Source organism: Zalophus californianus, chromosome 1 (assembly GCF_009762305.2).
Source record: "Zalophus californianus isolate mZalCal1 chromosome 1, mZalCal1.pri.v2, whole genome shotgun sequence".
NCBI classification, from domain to species: Eukaryota; Metazoa; Chordata; class Mammalia; order Carnivora; family Otariidae; genus Zalophus; species Zalophus californianus.
This window is the reverse complement of record NC_045595.1, coordinates 18,432,829-18,455,305: the sequence shown is the minus strand read 5'-3', so window position 1 is coordinate 18,455,305 and position 22,477 is coordinate 18,432,829. Positions and strand designations below refer to the sequence as shown.

The 22,477-nt window shown below is 43.2% G+C and overlaps 1 protein-coding gene across 4 annotated transcripts in view; it reads left to right on the top strand.

The window, feature by feature from the left end:
• Positions 1–22,477, top strand: part of USP4 (ubiquitin specific peptidase 4) — a 49,722-nt gene that overhangs the window by 8,139 nt on the left and 19,106 nt on the right. For 2 of the 4 annotated variants that reach the window (XM_027583888.2, XM_027583891.1), the window contains 5 exons: positions 587–713; positions 1,568–1,713; positions 1,842–1,903; positions 18,269–18,409; positions 19,216–19,333. In XM_027583888.2, coding sequence (XP_027439689.1) covers positions 587–713; positions 1,568–1,713; positions 1,842–1,903; positions 18,269–18,409; positions 19,216–19,333 — 594 coding nt within the window. The remainder of the gene's footprint in view (positions 1–586; positions 714–1,567; positions 1,714–1,841; positions 1,904–18,268; positions 18,410–19,215; positions 19,334–22,477) is intronic. The other 2 variants (XM_027583890.2, XM_027583889.2) reach the window with 2 other exon arrangements.

Genomic DNA, 22,477 nt, shown 5'->3' with positions numbered 1-22,477 from the left:
ATAGGTAGACATTGGGTAAATTTCTCACTCTCCCTGGTATGTAGTTTCCCTTCTCAGAGTAGGAAAGATCTGCAGTCCTGAGGCCATGCTTCTAAGTAAGAGTCATTGTTTGGGGACAGAACGACCTTCTTTCTCCAGCTGGAAACCTGGGCCCCTGAGAGGGGTTGGGTATCAAAAAGTTGGGGGTGTGCCAGTCTCCTGCAGATGTCCCCTCATGCCCACAGTGTTGCCATATGGTGAGTGTTCTGCTACCACAGGGATTTAGCTACATTCTCTAGTCCTTTCATTCGACCAACCCGGCAAGGGAGACCTCGTGATCCTGATTTAGAGATGAACAGTGGCTTCCCTGTTGGGCAGTGTTGTAGCTAGCTCTGGCTCCATCCGGGTGCTCTTCCTCATGAAGGGAAGAAAGATTTTCAACTCTCGGACAGATGCTGGTGGCTTTAAAAATCTGTCCTGATCCCCTGATCACTTAGGGAGAATGATTATTGTGTGGATTCTGCCTCTTACCACTAAGGAAACCTATTGTTTCCAAGACTGCCTGGTGTGGAACCACTGCTCCTTCACCTGTGCCTCTTGTTTGCAGGTGGTGGAGCATGGCCTGTTTGTCAAGCACTGCAAGGTGGAGGTGTATTTGCTAGAACTGAAGCTCTGTGAGAATAGTGACCCCACCAACGTGCTGAGTTGCCATTTCAGCAAGGCAGACACCATCGGTGAGTAGCTGGGCTGGGGTCCTGGATATCCGGAGGGAGAGTGCAGAGCATTGTGGCTGATGGGTGCGAAGCCGGACACCCCCTCCAGAACTGTTACCCACATAGACTCAGGTTGTAGGTGCTGGTCCTGACCTGGTTCTTGAGGAAAGCTAAGCCTGGGAATCATGTTTTATAGAACACTGGGCATGCTCCCTGACATGCAGTGATATGGTGATAAAGATGAGGAAATGCAGATTCAGAGAGGTTACAGTAACTTATTAAAAAATCTCTGTTAGAAAGTGGCATGGGGCGCGCCTGTGTGGCTCAGTCGGTTAAGCGGCTGCCTTCGACTCAGGTCATGATCCCGGGGTCCTGGGATCAAGCTCCGCATTGGGCTCCCTGCTCAGTGGAGAGTCTGCTTCTCCCTCTCCCTCTGCCTGCCTCTCTGCCTACTTGTGCGCGCTCGCTCGCGCTCTCTCTCTCTCTCTCTCTCTCTCTCTCTCTCTCTGTCAAATAAATAAATAAATAAAATCTTAAAAAAAAAAAGAAAGTGGCAGGGCTAGTATTTGAAACCACATTTATCTTAACTTCAAAGATAAGTTTTCTCACCTTTCTGTGTTGCTTGTGTGCTATAAATGGGACCCACCTTATCAAAGAAGGAGAAGCCCAGGGAAAGTTTCTAGTGTGTGAGTACAAGAGGATTCCCATGGGAGACATTTGGCCTTAATCACCGAGGGCCTGTCAGTCAGAACTTTGGTCCAAGCACTCTGTGACTGACTATCCGAACAGGAAGGAGGATGGGCATTAGCTTGCTACAGCTGTTTTTAGCCTTGCATCTTGAGGAAATCCTGAGTGATCTTTCTGCCTGTCTCTAGCAACCATCGAGAAGGAGATGCGGAAGCTGTTCAATATCCCTGCTGAGCGTGAAACACGCCTGTGGAACAAATACATGAGCAACACCTATGAGCAGCTGAGCAAGCTAGACAACACTGTCCAGGATGCTGGGCTCTACCAGGGTCAGGTAGGAGGGCTCAGGCCATGCCCAGCAGGCAGCTCTGCCAGGGTGTGTGGCCAGATATCTTCTGGTTCTGAGCTCGTCACCAGTGAGATGCTTTGCATAGTCCTTATTTGGTTTCCCCTTTCACTCAGGTGCTAGTAATTGAGCCCCAGAATGAAGATGGCACATGGCCGAGGCAGACCTTGCAGTCAAAGTAAGTGACCTTTTTCTCCCTTGTGGCTGGGCACACAGGTGTAAGAGAGACGCTATTTCCTAAGGCATTTACTTGTGCTAAGTAAAATTTTTCGGGGTCAGATGAAGAAACGTTCCATTTCATATCTGGAGTCTATTTCATATCCAGTCTGTAATACTGGCCTTTGGTAAGCAGCATGCTGGGCAGCCAGCATTTCTGGGAAAGCTATCAGAGTGGGTGAACACGGTGGTGAGCCTCTCCTTGAGAATAAGAGAAAGAAAAGAGAAGGGGCCCAGATCTGGGAAAGCTGCTCTGCCAAGAGGCAGCTTTGTTTTTGCCAAGGGCTTTTATTTTCTCCACCTGTGATTAGAAGCTTGGCTGGAAAAGAAGAGGGCTCAGGCATGGGGTCCCGTATGACTTCAAGTTTGATCCCACCCCACTTTTTACCCACAGGCCTGTTAGTCATTGTTGCCCTTTCTGCATACTGGGGGGATTATTCTGCCTTTAAACTGGGACCCCAGGCACCTCTGTCTCAGGAGAGGTTTGTGTGCGGTATGGAATTGTGCATGTCCTGAGAAGGGGACAGAAGAAGTAATGAGTTTTTCTTACGGTGTAAGGTGGGGGAATTTGTGTCTGTGTTCTGACAGTTATGGGGAGAGTGTTGGTCTTTGCTCTGTTCTTTCAGTCAGGTCTTGGACAGTGACTGTTTGATAGCGATGGGCTCTCACATAGCTCTTTTGAGAATCATGAAAGCTTATAGGCTCTGTCTTGAGAAACACGTCAGTAGAACATTTTGCCAGTAATCTCAGCCGTTTTACAGATAACCTGAAGCCTAGCTATGGACTCAAGTTTTAGAAACTCTGGTCACCAGTTCCTGACAAGATGCCATATAGCTGTGGTACGCAGAATAATGCCCCCTCCACGTCCAAGTCCTAATCCCCAGAACCTGTGAATATGTTAGGTTACATGGCAGAGTGATTAAGATGTGATTAAGGGTCTTGACGTGGGGAGATTATCCTGGATTATCTGGATGGGCCCAGTGTAATCACAGGGTGAACAGGGGAGACAGGAGAGTCAGGAGATGTGAGGACAGAAGCAGAGTCTTAAGTGATGATAGGTGCAAAGACTTCACTGGGCAAAGTCGACTTTCCAAGATGGCAGAGGACTAGGAGACCTTAGTTTCGTTGGGTCTCAGGAATTCAGCTAGATAGTAATCAAATCATTCTGAACACCTGTGAACTCAACCAGCGATCTAAGAATTGCTGCAGTTTGGGGCACCCGGGTGGCCCAGTCGTTAGGCAGTTGCCTTCAGCTCGGGTCGTGATCCCAGGGTCCTGGGATCGAGCCCTGCATCGGGCTCCCTGCTCTCGCTGTGTCTTTCTCTGTTAAATAAATAAATAAAATCTTTAAAATCAATGATTAAAAAAAAAGAATTGCTGCAATTCTACAAATAGAAAAGTGACCACTTTCTGCAAGGTAGGGGTATGGAGAAGTAAATCCGAGGCGATATATGGGAAGCTCTGGCAGGTGGCACTGGAAAGTGATATAGCAGCTGAGTGCAAAATCAGAACTTTTAGAAGTCTGCTCTGGTGAGGGACTTCCCTGCCTGAAAGGTGCTCAGGTGGCAAAGAGGGGCAGAATCCTAGATGGGACAGTGTGGTCTCAGGATCCTCGGGGTCACAGAAAGACCGGGGGTGCCTGAGTGTTGCAGAGTTCCCAGGCATCGGAGTAGGGAAGCTAGCTGCTATCAGTGAGGCCATGAGTGGGCCTTCAGCTCGGTTTTGCCATAAACTGCAGACTGTGGCACAGTTGGGCAACCGTTCTCCAAGCAGGGGCCCAGCAAGCGGCAGAACCACGGCAAGACCCACCCCTTCTGGAGCCTCGAAGCAGGGTTGCATGCCTGAGATAGAATGCTTGGTCACAGGCTGGGTGATCACAGAGTGCAGCTGGAGACCTGGGAGATGGGAATGATTGACTGCTGTTTCCTGAGGGTACACAGAGGAGTGGGGCTCTGAGCTCTGCGCTCTTCTCTCCGGGGCCAGAGATTGGGAGGCCACTATTTTCATTCTCGTCCTCTAAAGCTGCGCAGAAAGCCTTCAGGGAACAAAAGCCACGTAGAGCAATTCGGAGCCGCTTGCTTAGCCTAGCCCCTTGGCAAGGGCAGTGCAACTCCGCCCCGGCAAAGACACTTGAGAATCAGTGCAACAGGCCCCTCCCCCAGAAGATCAGCAAGAACATCCAGCTAAGACCATGTTTACCCATCATAGAGAACTGCAAAACTCCAGCGCTAGGGGAGAATAGGGTATAGAATTCATGTTTCGTTTTTTTTTCTGATTCTTTAGTCTTAATTTTAATTTTTTTCTCTTTCCTTTTCAACCAATTTCTTATTTTATTAACTGTTTTTTTAAGTCTCTTACTTTACATTTTTACAGTTTTTGGATGCAGTTTCTTCTAACAGACCAAAATACACCCAGATTCTAGTGTATTGCTCTGTTCTGTTCACCTGTCTGATTATATTCTTTTTTTTTTAAGTCTTTTTAAGAATTTTCATCTCTGCAGTTACATTCTGTCCTTTCAGTGTGTGTGTGTGTGTGTGTGTGTGTGTGTGTGTGTGTGTGTGTATACAAGTTTTTCTTTCTTTACAATTTTGGGATGTCGTTTCTTCTAACAGACAGACTAAAATACATCCAGGACGTAGTGTGTTGCTTTGTTCTGTTCACCTGTTTATACTCTTTCTTTTTTTGTTTTGTTTTTTTTTTTTGTCTTTTTCATTTTTACAGTTATCTGTTCATTGTATTTAAGTTGATTTTTGTATGTAAATTAGTTTTTCTTTCTTCACAATTTTGGGATTTAGTTTTGTAACAGACCAGAATACACACAGGACCCAGTGTATTGCTCTGTTCTGTTCACCTTGTCTGATTATATTCTCTCTCTCTTTTTAAAATTTTTATTTATTTATTTATTTTCGGTTTGGGTCTCTTCTGATTTGTTTAGTGGGTATTTCTCTGGGGCTGTTATTGCCATTTTAGTATTTTGTTCTCTCGTTCATCTATTCTTCTCTGCACAGAATAACAAGACGGAAAAACTCACCTCAAAAAAGAGAACAAGAGGCGGTACTGACTGACAGGGACCTAATCAGTATGGACATAAGTAAGATGTCGGAACTAGAGTTCAGAATAACGATTATAAAGATACTAGCTGGGCTTAAAAAAAGCATAGAAGACTCTAGAGAATCCCTTTCTGGAGAAATAAAAGAACTAAAATCTAACCAAGTCGAAGTCAAAAAGGCTATTAATGGGACGCAATCAAAAATGGAGGCTCTAGCTACTAGGATAAACACAGCAGAAGAAAGAATTAGTGATATTGAAGACAAAGTGTTGGAGAATAAGGAAGCTGAGAAAAAAAGAGATAAACAGCTACTGGATCACAGAAGGAGAAATCGAGAGATAAGTGAATCCATAAAGCAACACAATATTAGAATAATTGGGATCCCAGAAGAAGAGGAAAGAGAGAGGGGGGCAGAAGGTATATTGGAGCAAATTATAGTGGAGAAATTCCCTAATTGGGGGAAGGAAGCAGGCATTCAAGTCCAGGAGGCACAGAGAACCCCCCTCAGAATCAATAAAAATAGGTCAACACCTCGACATATAATAGTGACGCTTGCAACTCTCAGAGACAAAGAGAAAATCCTGAAAGCAGCTCGGGACAGGTTTGTAACCTACAAGGGTATAAGTATTAGACTGGAAGCAGACCTACCCACAGAGACCTGGCAGGCCAGAAAGAACTGGCATGATGTATATATTCAGGGTGCTAAATAAGAAAAATATGCAGCCAAGAATACTTTATCCAGCAAGGCTGTCATTCAAAATGGAGACATAATAAAAAGCTTCCAGGATTAACAGAAACTAAAAGAATTGGTGATCACTAAACCAGCCCTGCAAGAAATATTAAAGGGGATCCTTTAAGTGAAGAGAGAGCCCAAAAGTAACATAGACCAGAAAGGAACAGAGACAGTATACAGAAATAGTGACTATAGGCAATACAATGGCGCTAAATTCCTATCTTTCAATAGTTAACTCTGAACTTAAATGAGCTAAATGCCCCAATCAAAAGACACAGGGTATCAGATTGAATAAAAAAGCAAGACCCATCAATATGCTGTCTGCAGAAGACTCGTTTTAAACCCAAAGACCCCTCCAGATTGAAAATGAGGGGGTGGAAAACAACTTACCATGCTAATGGACATCAAAAGAAAGCTCAGGTAGTAATACTTATATCAGACAAATTAGATTTTAAACCAAAGACTGTAATAAGAGATGAGGAAGGACACTATGTCATAATTAAAGGGTCTGTCCAACAAGAAGATCTAACAGTTATAAATATTTATGCCCCTAACATGGAAACAGCCAATTATATAAACCAATTAATAACAAAATTAAATACATCGATAATAAAACAAGATAGTAGGGGACTTTTAACACCCCCCTCACTGAAATGGACAGAATCTAAGCAGAAGATCAACAAAGAAACAAGGGCTTTGAATGACATACTGGACCAAATGGACTTAACAGATAACATTCAAAGCATTCCATCCTAAAGCAACAGAATACACATTCTTCTTGAGTGCACATGTAACTTTCTCCAGAATAGATCACATACTGGGTCACAAATCAGGTCTCAACCGGTACCAAAAAGTTGGGATCATTCCCCACATATTTTCAGACCACAATGCTTTGAAACTTAAACTCTCACAAGAGGACATTTGGAAAGAACTCAAATACATGGAGCTTAACATCCTACGAAAGAATGAATGGGTCAATCAGGAAATTTAAAGAATTTAAAAAATTAATGGAAACAAATGAAAATACAGCTTTTCAAAACCTTTGGGATGCAGCAAAGGTGGTCCTAAGACGGAAGTATATGACAATACAAGCCTTTAAGAAACAGGAAAGGTGTCAAATATATAACCTAAACTTAACAGCTAAGGAAGTTGGAGAAAGAACAAGTAAAGCCTAAACCCAGCAGGAGAAGAGAATAAAGATTAGAGCAGAAATCAACAAAATAGAAACCAGAAGAACAGTAGAACAGATGAAAGAAACTAGGAGCTGGTTCTTTGAAAGAATAAGATTGATAAAGCCCTGGCCAGACTTATCAAAAAGAAGAGAATGGACCCAAATAAATAAAATAAATAAAATCATGAATGAAAGAGGAGAGATCACAACCAACCCTAAGGGAACATGTTATGGGCAACAATATGCCAACAAATTAGGCAGTCTGGAAGAAATGGATGCATTCCTGGAGAGGTATAAACTACCAAAACTGAACCAGGAAGAAATAGAACACCTGAACAGACCCATAACCCGCAAGGAAGTTGAAGGGGTAATCAAAAATCTCCCAACAGACAAGATTCCGGGGTCAGATGGCTTCCCAGGGGAATTCTACCAAACATTTAAAGAAGAAGTAATGCCTGTTCTTCTGAAGCTGTTTCAAAAAATAGAAGGGGAAGGAAAACTTCCAAACTCTGTGAGGTCAGCATGACCTTGATCCCAAAACCAGACAAATACCCCACCGAAAAGGAGAATTACAGGCCAATATTCCTGATGAGCATGGATGCCAGAATTCTCACCAACAGACTAGACAATAGGATCCAGTAGTACATTAAAAGGATTATTCACCACAACCAAGTGGGATTTATTCCTGGGCTTCAAGGGTGGTTGAACATCCACAAAGCAATCATTGTGATATACTGTATTGATAAAAGAAAGGATAAGAACCATATGATCTCTGAATAGATGCAGAAAAAGTATTTGACAAAGTATAGCATCCTTTCTTGATTTAAACTCTTCATGGTGTAGATAGAGGGAACATACCTCAATATCATAAAAGCCATCTACGAAAAGCCCACAGGGAATATCATTCTCAGTGGGGAAAAACTGAGCTTTTCCGCTAAGATCAAGAACATGGTAGGGATGTCCACTGTCACCACTGCTCTTCAACATAGTACCAGAAGTCTTAGCCTCAGCAGTCAGACAAGAAGAAGAAATAAAAGTCATCCAAATCAGCAAAGAAGACAGATTCTCACTCTTTGCAGGTGACATGAGACTCTACCCCCAAATTGCTAGAACTCATACAGGAATTCAGCAAAGTAGCAGGATATAAAATTAATGCACAGAAATCAGTTGCATTTCTATACACTAACAATGAGACAGAAGAAAGAGAAATTAAGGAGTCTATCCTATTTACAGTTGTACCAAAACCCATAAGCTATCTAGGGATAAACCTAACTAAAGAGGGGCACCTAGCTAGCTCAGTCGATTAAGTGTCTGCCTTCTGCTCCCGTCATGATCTCAGGGTCCTAGGATTGAGCCCCAGCTTGGGCTCTTTGCTCAGCAGGGACCCTCTCATCTGCCCCTCTCCACTGCTCGTGCTCTCTCTGTCTCAAATAAATAAATCTTAAGAAAAAACAAAAAGCCTAACCAAAGAGGAAAAGGATCTGTACTCAGAAAACTATAGGACACTCATGAAAGAAATTGAGGAAGACACAAGGAAATAGAAAAACGTTCCATGCTCATGGATTGGAAGAACAAATATTGTTAAAATGTCTGTGCTACCTAGAGCAGTCTATACATTCAGTGCAATCCCTATCAAAAATACCATCAACTCTTCACAGAGCTGGAACAAATAATCCTGAAATTTGTATGGAGCCAGAAAAGACCCAAAATCACCAAAGGAATGTTGGAAAAGAAAACGAAAGCTGGTGGCATCACAATTCTGGAGTCTAAGATGTATTATGTAGCTGTAATCATCAAGACAGTATGGTACTGGCACAAAAACAGACACATAGATCAATGGAGCAGAATAGAGAACCCAGAAATAGACCCTCAACTCTATGGTCAACTAATCTTCAACAAAGCAGGAAAGAATATCCAATGGAAAAAAGACCATCTCTTCAACAAACGCTGTTGGGAAAATTGGACAGCCATATGCAGAAGAATGAAACGACCATTTCCTTACACCATACACAAAAATAGACTCAAAATGGATGAAAGACTTAAATGTGAGGCAGGAATCCATCAAAATCCTAGAGGAGAACACAGGCAGCAACTTCTTTGACCTCAGCCACAGCAACTTCCTGCTAGACACGCACGTCTCCAGAGGCAAGGGAAACAGGCAGAAATGAACTTTTGGGACTTTATTAAGATAAAATGCTTTTGCACAGCAAAGGAAACAGTCAACAGAACCTAAAGACAGCCGACAGAATGGGAGAAGATATTTGCAAATGACATATCAGATAAAGGGCTAGTATCCAAAATCTATAAAGAACTTATCAAACTCAACACCCAAAGAACAAATAATCCAATCAAGAAATGGGCAGAAGACATGAACACACATTTCTCCAAAGACATACAAATGGCCAAGAGACACATGAAAAAATGCTCAACATCACTTGGCATCAGGGAAATATAAATCAAAACCTCAATGAGATACCACCTCACACCGGTCAGAATGGCTAAAATTAACAGTTCAGGAAATGACAGATGTTGGCGAGAATGTAGAGAAAGGGGAACCCTCTTAACACTGTTGGTGGGAATGGAAGCTGGTGCAGCCACTCTGGAAAACAGTATGGAGGTTCCCCAAAAAGTTGAAAATAGAGCTACCTTATGACCCAGCAGTTGCACTACTGGGTATTTACCCCAAAGATACAAATGTGATCCAAAGGGGCACCTGCACCCCAATGTTTATAGCAGCAATGTCCACAATAACGATGGAAAGAGCCCAGATGTCCATAGACAGATGAATGGAAAAAGAAGATGTGTGTATATATACAGTGGAATATTATGCAGCCATCAAAAATATGAAATATTGCCATTTGCAACAATGTGGATGGAACTAGAGGGTATTGTGCTGAGCATATTAAGTCAATCTGAGAAAGACAATTATATGATCTCACTCATGTGGAATTTAAGACACAAAACAGGATCATAGGGGAAGGGAGGGAAAAATAAAGACAAAATCAGAGAGGGAGACAAACCATAAGAGACTCTTAATCATAGGAAACAAACTGAGGGTTGCTGGAGGGGAGGGGGTGTGGGAATGGGGTAACTGTGATGGTCATTATGGAAGGCATGTAATGTAATGAGCAGAAAGACTTCACTGGCCACACGCCAGTGGCCAGTGGGTGGCCTCTAGAAGTCCCTAGAGCCTCTACAAAGGAACACAGCTCTTTAGCTCAGTGAGAATCATTTTGAATTTCTGACCTGCAACATTGTTAAGATAATAAATTTGTGTTCTTTTAAGCCAGCAAGTTTTTGGTACTTTGTGACAGCAGCAATCAAAAGGCTAGCCCAGACTGCTAACTCCCTTCTTGGAACTGGAAATGACACAGAACCCAGAGAAAATAACAAAAACTGTGAGGAACCCCCAGGGGAGACAGAAGGTAGATTCCAGTCTGGGAGGTAGTGTTGACAACTTGGAGCAGAAGAGGCTGGATGTACTGGCCAAGGGAGACTGTTATAGTTCTGCCTTTTTCTCTTCCCAGTGCTGCTGCTTCCCATCCCTCCACACCCTGAAGTCTCAGATTCCAGTGAAGGGAGATAGCTTTTGGAAAAGAGCAGTACTTCCTTGAATTTGCCTGAAGGTTAGATTCTCTCTGCAAAGTCTGTCCAGTGGCCAGTGAGCCCAGAGTGAGATTCCTGAGGTACACTCCCCTCCCTACTCCCCTAATAGTGCCAGACACTCTTCTAGATACTGAGGATACAGCAATAAACAAAGTTTCTGTCCTCAAGGAACAGTAAATAGACAAGAACTACCCACTCGCCCAATGGTTTATAAGTACTGTGGGGAAAAAATCAGGGAAGAAAATCAAGTGCTAGGCTTTGGGAAGGGGCAGATTTGAATAATGGTGATAGGGAGGCCCCTCTGAGGGTCACAAAGGAGGTGAGGGAATCAGCAGCGGTGGCCATTCTGAGGCAGAAGCAGGCTTTGTTGAAGACTGGCGGGAGTTTGTTGGGACTGGTGCCAGGAGGGACGGCAGGAGGGTTCGGGGGACGTGGTGGGCCATGTGAGACTCTGGATTCTAGCTGTACCTCTGGGGGAGGTAGGGAGTTCATTGGAGGGGGTGCAGTGACTGGAGGAGTAGTGGGGTCTCACCTGATGAACAGCACATGGGGAGCCATAATGAGAAGCTGACAAGTGGTATAGTCTAATGAAAGGAAAATGGCAGATTGACAGCCTGTGCTAGTGGGAGCATAATTCATGTTCCGAGACTCCTGGGAGGATGGAGTAATCATAGTGAATATCATCAAGGAAAGGAAGTGGGTACATGAAACAGGAATAGGGAGGCATACTTGGGAACACAGAATTCAGGGGATGGGTTGTGGTGTTAATGGATGTAGCTGAAGACTGAAGAAGTTGGAAGTCAGGTTTAAGAATTCTACAAGGCGTTAGGAGGGATAAAGAGATGAAAGGTGGGCAAAGCAAAGTGCTGTGGAGCATGGGGGTAGAAATGTCAACATTTGTGTAATAGGAATCTCAGAAGCAGAGAGGAAATGACCGGAGGAAGGGGAAGAAAATGTTTGAGGTTATAATGACCAAGAGTTTCTCAGAAATCATAAAAGAGGAAAGGTCTGAAATTTAAAGAATGCTAAACACAACAGATGGAAGGAAGAAAGCCCATGCCTAGACACTAGAGTAAAAACTTAACAACAAAGATGTAGAGAAAATTCCAAATTGTTTTGAAAGAAAAAGTCACAAAGGAATAAGAAGCAGACTAGTATCAAACTTGTCAGTAGCAACAATGGATCTAAGAGATACTTTTTCAGTGTCAAAGTAAAATAACTTTAAACGAATTTTGTATCCTACTAAACTGTTATTTAAAAGTAAAGATGAAATATTTTTTTCCTCTAGCATAGCTGACCGTGGAAGGTTTTCCACACAGAGCTCCTGAGTGGAGGAAGTACTTTTAGAGTCCAGGGACACGCAGTAGAATCCATAACATGTGAGAGAGCACACACTTAAGGAAGTGTTTTGTTGGCCAGAAAAGCAAGGGCTTTGGGACTTTGGAGTGAGCAAAGATTTCTGACACAAGACACAATGCCACAAACCTTGGAGGAGGAAATGGATAGAGGGGGTGACTGACTTTTAAGAACTTCTGTTCACCGGAGAGTAAAAAGGCAAGCCACAGGGTGAGAAAAGATATTTGCAGTACATACGTCTGACACAATGCTCATATCCAGAATTTGGAAGAAACGCCTCCCGAGACAGTAAGAAAAAGTTAGGCGACCCCATTAGAAAAGGGGCAAAAAATCTTTAACAGTTAATTTACCAAAGAGGATATCCAGATGGCTAGCAAGTATGTGGAGAGGTGTTAACCTCTGCAGTCATCCAGAAATGACAAGTTAAAACCACAACACAGTGCTTCCGCACACCCACCAGAATGGCTGTGAAAAAGTTGGGCAGTAGCAAGTGATGTTGAGGTGTGGAGCACCCTGAATTGTTGGGCCCTGCTGATAGGGCATATAAATTGATGTGGTGATTTTAGGAGATTTGGCAACCCTTACTAGAGGAAGAATTATGTGCATATTCTACAACTCTGCGAACCACTCCTAGGCATACAGCCAACAGAAATACGTCTCATGTTCACTTAAAGATATGTGCAAAGATGTTCACGACAGCACTACTTGTCATAGTCACAAACGAATTAAACCAGATGTCCACCAAAAATAGAGGGGATAGATACGTTGTGGTGTATTTACGTGGTGAAAGTCTTCAGGGACCCAGCAGTGTTGAGTTCATGAACAATGTTGAATGAGAGAAGCCAGAAACAAAACATGACATCCTATGTTCTCTTGATACCAAGTTTAAGAACAGGCAAAACTTACCCATGGTAGTGGTTAGCTGTGGGAAAAATCATGACTGAAGGGAGCATGAAGAGGACACTTGGGGTCTAGGGCTGTCCTGTTTCTGGGTCAGGGCACTGGTTACGTAAATGTATTCATTTGGTGCAAATTTCTTGATTTTTACTTTCATGATTTTTGTATTCTCTATGTAGTACTTCAATAAAAAGTTGAATAATAATAAGAAAGGTGTAAGAAAGCAGCCTATATCAGTAACAGTCCAGAAGTTAATTCTGGGTAATCCCAACATGGAAGACAAGTGAGGAAACAGGAGGAAGTACAGAGCAGAGAGAGATGGGAATGTGCTGAACTCTTTCTCTATGGGGAAATGTAGATAGTTACAAGTCTAAGTAATTGATGGGGAAAGATAAAAATAGTTAGAAGCCCTGATAAGTTAATGGAGTAATTGCCAGAAATGTAAAAATAGAACATACATCTTTGGAATACGCTATGTTGATTAGGAAAAGTTTGATGGCAATTAAGGAAGATAGATGCTGGAGTCTTTCTAAGAAGAATTTCTGAGGTGGGCAGTCCAGTGCTGGTATCATTAGAAACCCAGCCGCTCTGTCTTATTCTACTGTGTGCAGCTTCTACTTCAAAGGTGCTTCTTCCCTGTTGATCTGGGATCCTGGAGCTGCTGTGGTTACACCTGCATTCAAGTGGCAAGGAGGAAGAAACAGGAGGGACATAGCCCTTCCTTTCAAGGAAATTTCCCAGAAATCATACATAAAACTTCCCTTTGCATCTCTTTAGCCAATGATATGACCATACCTGGCTTCAAAAAGGCAGGAAAATGCTTTTTAGCGGGGTTGCAAGGTGTCTTACTACAAATTGGGTTTCTTGGGGTGCCTGGGTGGCTCAGTCAGTTAAGTGCCTTCAGTTCAGGTCATGATCCCAGAGTCCTGGGGTCAAGCCCTGCATCAGGCTCCCTGCTCAGCAGGAGAGTCTGCTGCTCCCCTTCCCTCTGCCCTTACCCTGCTTGTGCTCTCTCTTTCTCACTCTGTCTCTCAACTAAAATCTTTAAAAAAATAAAATAAATAAATAAAATTGGGGTTCTTTAAGGAAAAAGGGCAGAATAGCTTATTGGGAGGCAAAACGGGGGGGGGAAGGCAACAAACCCCCTTTTTCTTCTCTACCAGTACTTCTTGCCCCACTACGTGTGTGTAGGTTTTTCTCACACCATGCAGTTCTCTGACACCTGCTGGGTGTTGTACAATTTCACTCAATTCTGGCACAGTCTCCCTGGAAGTAGCATCAGATCCCACAGGTTAAGGGCTCAATCCCATCAGACTGGCCCACTTTAGATCCCAATTCCAAGTCCAGGTTGTTGCCTGTGCTTTGGATGACCGGCTATTAATCAGAGGTTCCTGTGACCCCTCCTTGGACTTGATAATTTGCTAGAACAATTCACAGAACTCGGGAAGACAGTTTACTTGCTAGATGACCAGTTTGTCAAGAAAGGCTATAACTCAGGAACAGTGAGATGGAAGAGGTACTAGGTGGGTGTAGGAAAGGGGCGAGTGAGGAGCTGCCCTCAGTCATTCCACCCTTCTGGCACTTCCAGTTTTCACCAACCCGGAAGCTCTCCAAAATTCCCATACTTTAGGGATTTTTGTGCAGGCCTCTGTAGGTAGGCATGATTGATTAAATCATTTAGCCATTAGTAATTAAACTCAGATTTCCAGCCCTTCTCCCCTCCCCAGGGGGTTGGGGGTGGGCAGCTGCAAGTTCCAACCCTCTAATCCCATGGTTAGTTCTTCTGGCAAGCCCCATCCTTTGTGACTTTCCAAAAGTCATTAACATAAACAGAGGTGGTTGAAAGGGGTGTGTTGGAAATAAGACATTCCTTTCACTTTTATCACTTTGAAGCTATTTCAGGAACCAAGGACAAAAACACAGGTATAACAAAAACTCCCAGCACTCATCACTGAGGAAATTACTGAGGGACTGTGTACCAGGAAGTTTGGACAAGACCAAAATACATATTTCTTATTATTTAAAAAAAATACATATTTCTTTTTTTTTTTTTTTAGATTTTCTTTATTTATTTGACGGACAGAGAGACAGCCAGAGAGGGAACACAAGCAGGGGGAGTGGGAGAGGGAGAATCAGGCTTCCCGCTGAGCAGGGAGCCCAATGATGCGGGGGCTCGATCCCAGGACTCTGGGATCATGACCTGAGCCAGAGGCAGATGCTTAACTGACTGAGCCACCCAGGCGCCCCCATTTATAGTTATTCTAATCACTATTCAAGCTATCCTTAATTCAGCCTCCTTATCTCATGTTTTCTCACCCCAAGATTTTGTTTATTCATTAGAGAGAGAGCACAAGCAGGGAGAGGGGCAGAGGGAGAGGGAGAAGCAGGCTCCTCACTGAGCAGGAAGCCTGAAGCGCAGCTTGTTCCCATGACCCTGGGATCATGACCTTAGTCGAAGGCAGACACTTAACCAACTGAGCTACACAGGTGCCCCTTTTGATCAGATTTTCTTTAAAAAACAAACAACAGTTATATTTAGTAATGCATCATCTGTCAAGCAGGCACAGGTTAACCTTGAGGGAGTGGTAAAATACGGCCAGTGAATTTGTCATCCAGGGGAAGTCATTGACTGGCCTAACCCTTTTTTTTTTTTTTTTAATCTACCTATAGAGTCAGTTTTACATGTGTTGTGGCTGGAGAACAGCATAAATTGTTTCTGTTCAGCTTTTTTATTAGTGAGGGCCACCTTGTAAATTCTGAACATTTTAAGACAATTTTCTCTTCTTGTGGATTGCTCCAGCCTTTGTGTTCGTGCTTCCAAGGTTTTCTGTAGAGCAGGCCTCACTTCTCTCTCTCTCTCTCTAACTCTAACTCCCTCTGACTTTACTAGCCTGAGGTCTCTAAGGCCTGGTTAGCTCTGCACCATGGCCCCCTTTTGAGGCTGCCTGTCCAGAGGTAGAAGAGGCCAGTGTTCCTGAAGTGGAGATGTGGGTGCACGCAGGTGAGGGTTAACAGCATTGTTGTGGGGAGAGCAGAGCTTAGGATGTTGTGAAGGCAGTGAGGATTCCAATAAGAGTTCATTATTATCTTTTTTTTTTTTTCTAAGATTTTATTCTTAAGTAATCTCTACACCCAACATGGGGCTTGAACTCACAACCCCAAGATCAAAGTTGCATGCTCTACCACTGAGCCAGCCAGGCGCCCTGAGTTCATTGTTATCTTAATGATAATGCCAGGTGCTGGACTCTGGTTACTTGAGGTCATCCCTAAAGGGTAGGCTCATCTGCAGAGCAGCTTTCAGCCTGGAGAACATCTGAGAAGCATGCAGAGGTCCATGGAGCAAGGAGGGCAGGCATGAGTGTGTTACAGGGCTTCAGTCATGGGTTCAGGGCATGTTCTAGTTACGATTGGTAAGGACTGGACATGCCTAGAAGCAGGAAATGTCTAGGTAGAAAGCTACTGAGAGACCAGGGGCTTGACCAGAGTATCTTTTAAAGGAGCAGAGGAATCTTTCCTTGGAGTTGTAAGCTTCTGTTTTCAGAGTGTTGGTGGCATGAGACCCAGTCTTGACTGGTCTGGACCATGAGGTCTTGACTCACTTAATATGTACCCTCGAGCGTAAGGTGTTTCCCACCAATTGCCTATTTGTCAGCCTGCAGTGCCCCAGAATGTGCTCTAAAGCTGCCTGATGACAGGTGCCAAGTGCCCAGGCATTTCCCAGGTAGTCAGTTTTCTGCATAGAGGTCTTGCTTTTTGTCTCTCAAGGGTGGAGTTTAAGAAGAACTTTGTCTTGTGGCATATGGGTGGCTCAGTCGGTTAAGTGTCTGACTCAGTTTCAGCATGATCTCAGGGTCCTGAGATCAAGATAGCCCCCCCCACCCCCTGCTCTGCGCTCAGTGCAGGATCTGCTTGTCCCTCTCCCGCCCCCTCTGTACCTCCCCCTACCTGCTCACTGGCTTTCTCTCTCTCTGAAATAAATGTCTTTAAAAAAGAAAAACTTTGTCTTATGTAAATTTTCAGGCATATAAAAAGTACTCATCATTGGGTTTCTTTTCGACTGGATTTACTCTGAAAACTACTGGCAGTGTTTTCTAGAACATTTTGAATAAATGTCAAAATTTTTCTTTGTTTTCTTTCATTTCAACCAGAAATGTCTGTTTAAGAAATTGACAGATCTTGGTTATGGCTTCTGTGGATTTTTGCCCTTTTGAGTTCAAAGAAATAGAATGTTACTAGTGAACAGTTAGTAAAAAGGGAAGTATTAGACTATACGCCTTAAGGTTCTGCACGTCAGCATTTGAATATCACTATCGTATAGTACCTGTCAACAGACCTGAGAATGGTATGCCCTATCAGACCAGCCTTGGGTAGCGACTTCCTGCCTGCATCACATTGGACAGGTTTCATATGTGTGCTGAAGTCACCTTCAGTGCCCTTGGTTCTGCCGAGTCTCATTTACAGAGGTATCTGGATTCTTGGACTTATTTGCAGCATGAGGATGAGGCTCTATGAAGCAAATGCTCTTCAGGATTTGAGAAAGGTGCATTTTCCTATGGGAAGGTGAGGGGCTGGGGAACCCTCTTTCCCTCTCTCTCACTGTGATGTCAGAGTGTGGAGCAGAACTCAGTTCCTGATGCCCACTTAGGCCCCTGGATAGTTTCCTGATGTCTGTCCACTGCAGGTGTGGGTGCAGGGTCATTCCTTATCTCTGCTGCCTTGTTTTGCTTTCTTGCAGGGAACCCTGGTTGAGACCAGATCCCATTAGATTGGGCTCTCTGCTGGCGCATATCGTAATCATTTTCTGTAGTCTAAAAATAACCCCAAATCTAGAAGGAAAATCACATTTGTACATATTCGAAACAAAGCAGAACGATTCACTTTCTTCTACATATTCTTATACAGATTTTAGTAGAAAATTAATAAAAATCATACCAGTTTAATATTTGGGACAGTGCTTGCATTTATTAATCAGAAAGTTGGTATAAATCTAAAATAAGATGCTATGAAAAATATTGAAACATAAGTTTGAGACAGAGGTTACTCACATTTGATAAATTTGGGGAAGCAAAAGCAATTCTCCTTGAATACTACAGTGAAACCAGATTACCATTTTCCTGTTGTAGTGTACTTACAGCCAGCTGTTCATTTCGGGTCAAGTATTTTTGGGGATATTCATCTCTTACCGCCATTTTTCTGTGTCTTTCACTGGTAACTCTTATTAGGGAAGTTTATGATTTATAAATCAAGTCAGGATGCCCTAAAGATCAACTTTGTGGTTCATCCTACTGAGATTGGGTGGGTAACCATGTGATGAATGAGACCAGGAAGACCAGTTAATTTCTTGACTCATTTAAATAAAATTTATCTCGAAGTAGTATGACAGTAGGCCTTTTGCAGTTTATTTTAAATAACTGAATATGGAGAACATTTATTTCTTGGAAAGAGACCCAAGGCATTCAGTAGGGCTTGCTTTTTGCAAAAAGTCAGTAGCGTTGTCTCTGCTTCTCTCTCCCAGATCAAGCACTGCGCCTAGCAGAAATTTTCCTACCTCTCCAACATCATCAGCAAGTCCCTATTCCTCAGTGTCCGCCTCTCCCATTGCAAATGGTGATAGCACTAACACCTCTGGGATGCACAACTCCGGTGTCAGCAGGGGGTAAGAGCAGGCCCTTTCACTTGGCTTCCCTTCCTCCGGGTGCTGCCACACTAAGCCTAGTGGGATTAGGGTTCCCCGTGGGAACAGGCTGCATGTGTTTTCTCTCTCCATTTCATACCCGCCGTAAAGTATGCCTCCTACTTCTCACTTACGTTGCTTGTCCTTATATGAGCTGCTGTTTTACCCCCAGCCTAAGTCACTGGTGGTCCTGGGGGGTCACCGCTTTTTGTGTGCAGGGATGGGCTGGCCATATCACAGCATAGTAATAGCTCTGAGGGAATGGTTCTCAGCTGTGGGGGATCCCTGCCTGTTTCCCCTCCGGATGGCTGTGACCTTTGTGCAAGCATCTGACAAGTGCCTGCCACATAGCACAGACTGAATGGGGGAGGAGGGTGAGGCAAGAGAGCGTGCGTGAATACTCAGGCACAGTTAGGACTGAGTGTGGCCTGGTGAGTGGTGGCCGGTGTGAGCTCTTAATCTTGGTAACCACATGTTCTTCCCTGAAGTCACATGGCAGTTGTTAGCCTTCTAGAGGGATACACAGTTAACATTTGCCAAAAGCCTGAAAGTAGAGAACTCAGCATTTCTCCTCTTAAGGATGTGTTTACCACCTACTGTCATGTCAAATCGGGCAGGGGTAGGAGAAGGGGAGTGGCTGGAGGGCTGGCAAGGGGAGTAGAAAGAACTCATATCATGGAATTATTACCAGATAAGAATTGTAGAGGCCCTGGAGGAGCCCCACAAGGTATCCTGAGGGCATGTGCACAGTACTCGCTTTTATTGCTGATGTGGGTTGTGTTTTCCAGTGGATCTGGCTTCTCTGCTTCATATAATTGTCAGGAGTCCCCATCGTCTCACATTCAGCCTGGGCTCTGCGGACTTGGAAACCTGGGGAACACCTGCTTCATGAACTCCGCTTTGCAGGTAGAGGGGAGAACTGTCGTCTCAATAACACTGCTTCTTCACAGGACTGAGGTGTGGTTAGGAAAGGCATGCTAAAATGTTGGGGGATCCTTTACCAGGGGTCCCTTCCTACCCTTTGTTAGTGCCTCAGGGATCCCTGTCAGGGCATCTCCCACTGGTTAGTACAGAATGGCCTCATCTCTGTTAATGGCCCTAAAATGTCTTCTTAATCAGTTCTGGGGTTGGTTTTACATTAAAAATCTTTTGAATTTTGTTGGCCATTAGGGGTGATCTCCCCAGAAGATACTGGAGTACTTGCCTGGCTGGTTTCTGACGGGCTGAGAACTCACTGCAGCTGGTGCCATCTTCTTACCGGTGATAGCTGGCTTATCTCATGCCCCTGACTGTGCAAAATCCTAAAATCCTCCCTTTGATACCTCATTTGTTTGTTGACCAAATATTTACTGGGGACATACTGTGTGACCGTACTGTGGTGGACATGGGCTGGAGTTGGGGTCCAGCTGCAGAGTTAGGAGGGCAGAGTTCCCAAGACTGCCTTCACTTCTGACACCATCTGCAAGTTTGGGAGTCCCCAAGACCACCTTCAGTTTCAGTAATTTGCTGGAAGGACTCATAGACTCACTTAAAACTACTGTACTCACAGTTGTGGTTTCTAATAGGGAAAGGATACAAGTTAAAATTAGCCAAGGGAAGGAGCAAATAGGGAGAGTCCAGGAGGGTCCCCAGTGCAAAGCTTGTTGTTCTCTTCCTGTGGAGTTAGGATGCATTACTTTCCTGGCATTGATGTATAAATAGTATATAAATATATAAACTCACCTGAGCTTTGGTTTGCAGAGTTTTTATTGGTGGTTTATCACATGGCATGATTGGTTGATTGATTGCCTAGATGGTTAAACTCAGTCTCCAGGTAGACTGGTAAGACGTGACCCAAGGCCGTCCATCCCCTCCGCACCCCCCCGCTCCCCCCAAGTCACAGTGTTGGTCTTTCTGGAGTGGCTGGCTCTCATCCTAACATGACAGTATAAGTGTGGCCACCACCAACCCAAATCACAATGTTAGATTCTCCAGTATGACTGATGACCTCCAGACAAACAAAGATATTCCTGTCAGGGATAACATTCCAGGGGTCAACAGAGTACTTTGCAGAAGCCAAGGGCAAGTGGCGCCTGGCTGGCTCAGTTGGTAGAGCACGTGCCTCTTGATCTCAGGGTCGTGAATTCAAGTCCCATGTTGGGTACAGACCCTTCTTAAAAAAAAAAAAAAGGATAAAAAAATTGTAGAAGTACAGAAGCCAAGGGCAAAAGCCAGACTTTCTCTTTGGGCAAGGCCAAATTCTTTACTATACATAGAGACTCCATGGTGAGCAAATGAGACATGGTTTTTGTACTCACAGGACTTACAATCTAACTTTGAAGTTTCTTGGAGTAGAAAGGAAAAAATAAAAAGACATGTAAAAAAATAGGTAACTCTTGGATTTGGAAATTATTTTTTCCCCACTGTAGTGAGATGGGAAGAGCAGAGTACTAAAGAAAAGAAACTTGAGATTTGGCTTTTCATGGGTAGGTTTTCTCAACTCTTTGTATCCTCAATTTTCCTCAACTGTTAAATGAAGATAATGATAATGAGGAGGTCTATAGCTCTACATGTAAATCTCAGGGGGAAAAAAAGGTTAAATTTCCATGATTTAAGTTTCTATCTCCTAATCCTAGGGAAAGAACAAATGAAACCCAAATGAAGTGGGAGGGGAATAATATAAGACCAGAAATTAATGAAATACAGGGGTGATTTACACTGCAGCCAAATGTGATTCTTTGAAAAAAAAATAAATAAAATTGACATAAATGCTCAGGGAAACTGATGAAGAAAAGAGAGAAAATATAAATGACCAAAGCTAGGAATGAAAGACGAGCATCACTACCCACCCTATAGCCGTTAAAAAGATTAGAGGATAGTAAACTATAAACCAGTATTGTACTTTATGTTAACTAACTAAAATTTAAATAAAATTAAGTTAAAAAATTTTTAAAAAGATTAGAAGATGGTAGAACAACTTTATGCCAATAACACCATTTAGATGACAAGTTTGGACAGGTTGCTTTGGAAGGCATAATTTATCAAACTTAGGAAGAAATAGAAATTATGAATAGTCATGTATTTGTGAAAGAAACTGACTCAGTAATTAAAAGCTTTACAACAAAGAAAATTCTTGTTCTGGATGGCTTTATTGGTGAATATATTCAAGATTTAAAGCAAGAAGTGATACCAATCATATAAAAACTTTTTCAGGAAATGGGAAAAGAGAGACAGCTCCCCAAATCATTTTACAAGGCAGCATACTCTGATACCAAAAATTGACAAGGAATTTTTTTTTTCTGAAATTCTATTTTTCAAAGATTTTATTTATTTATTTGACAGAGCACAAGCAGGGGGAGTGGCAGGCAGGGAGAGGGAGGGAGAAGCAGGCTCCCTGCACAGCAGGGGGAGCCTCATGTGGAACTCGATCCCAGGACCCTGGGATCATGACCTGAGCCGAAGGCAGTCACTTGACCAACTGAGCCACCCAGGTGCCCTCTAAAATTTTATTTTTAAGTAATCTCTACACCCAGTGTGGAGCTTGAACTCACAACCCTGAGATCAAAGAATCACATGCTCCACCAACTGAGCCAGCCAGGACCTGCGACAGGAATTTTTTAAAAAGGAAAATTTTAGATAGTCATATCTCATTACGGTAGACACAAGTAATGTAAATGAAATTTTAGCAAATCAAATTCAGTGATACCTAGATGAAAGTGTAGAACAAGTAGGATTTGTACCAGGAGAACGTGGTTGATTGGACACCTGAAAAATTAATGTGTGTCACTTAGCATAGTCACAGAATAAAGGAGAAAACCATATGACCATCTCAGTAGATGCAGAAAAAACACTTGATAAAATTCAGTTTTTTAATTTGAAGAGTTAAAATTAGTATGTACACACGTATATTAATGTTATATATTATTTTTTCTACTGTCTTGTTATCCTGATCTTTTCCCCCATAATGTTTTAGCTCTAGTAAGATATTTTGCCTTCAGCTCATTTATATTTTGTCTTCCCGTGAGACAGTGGAATGTCCTAATCAATTCCAGTTAAAAAAATTATCATCTT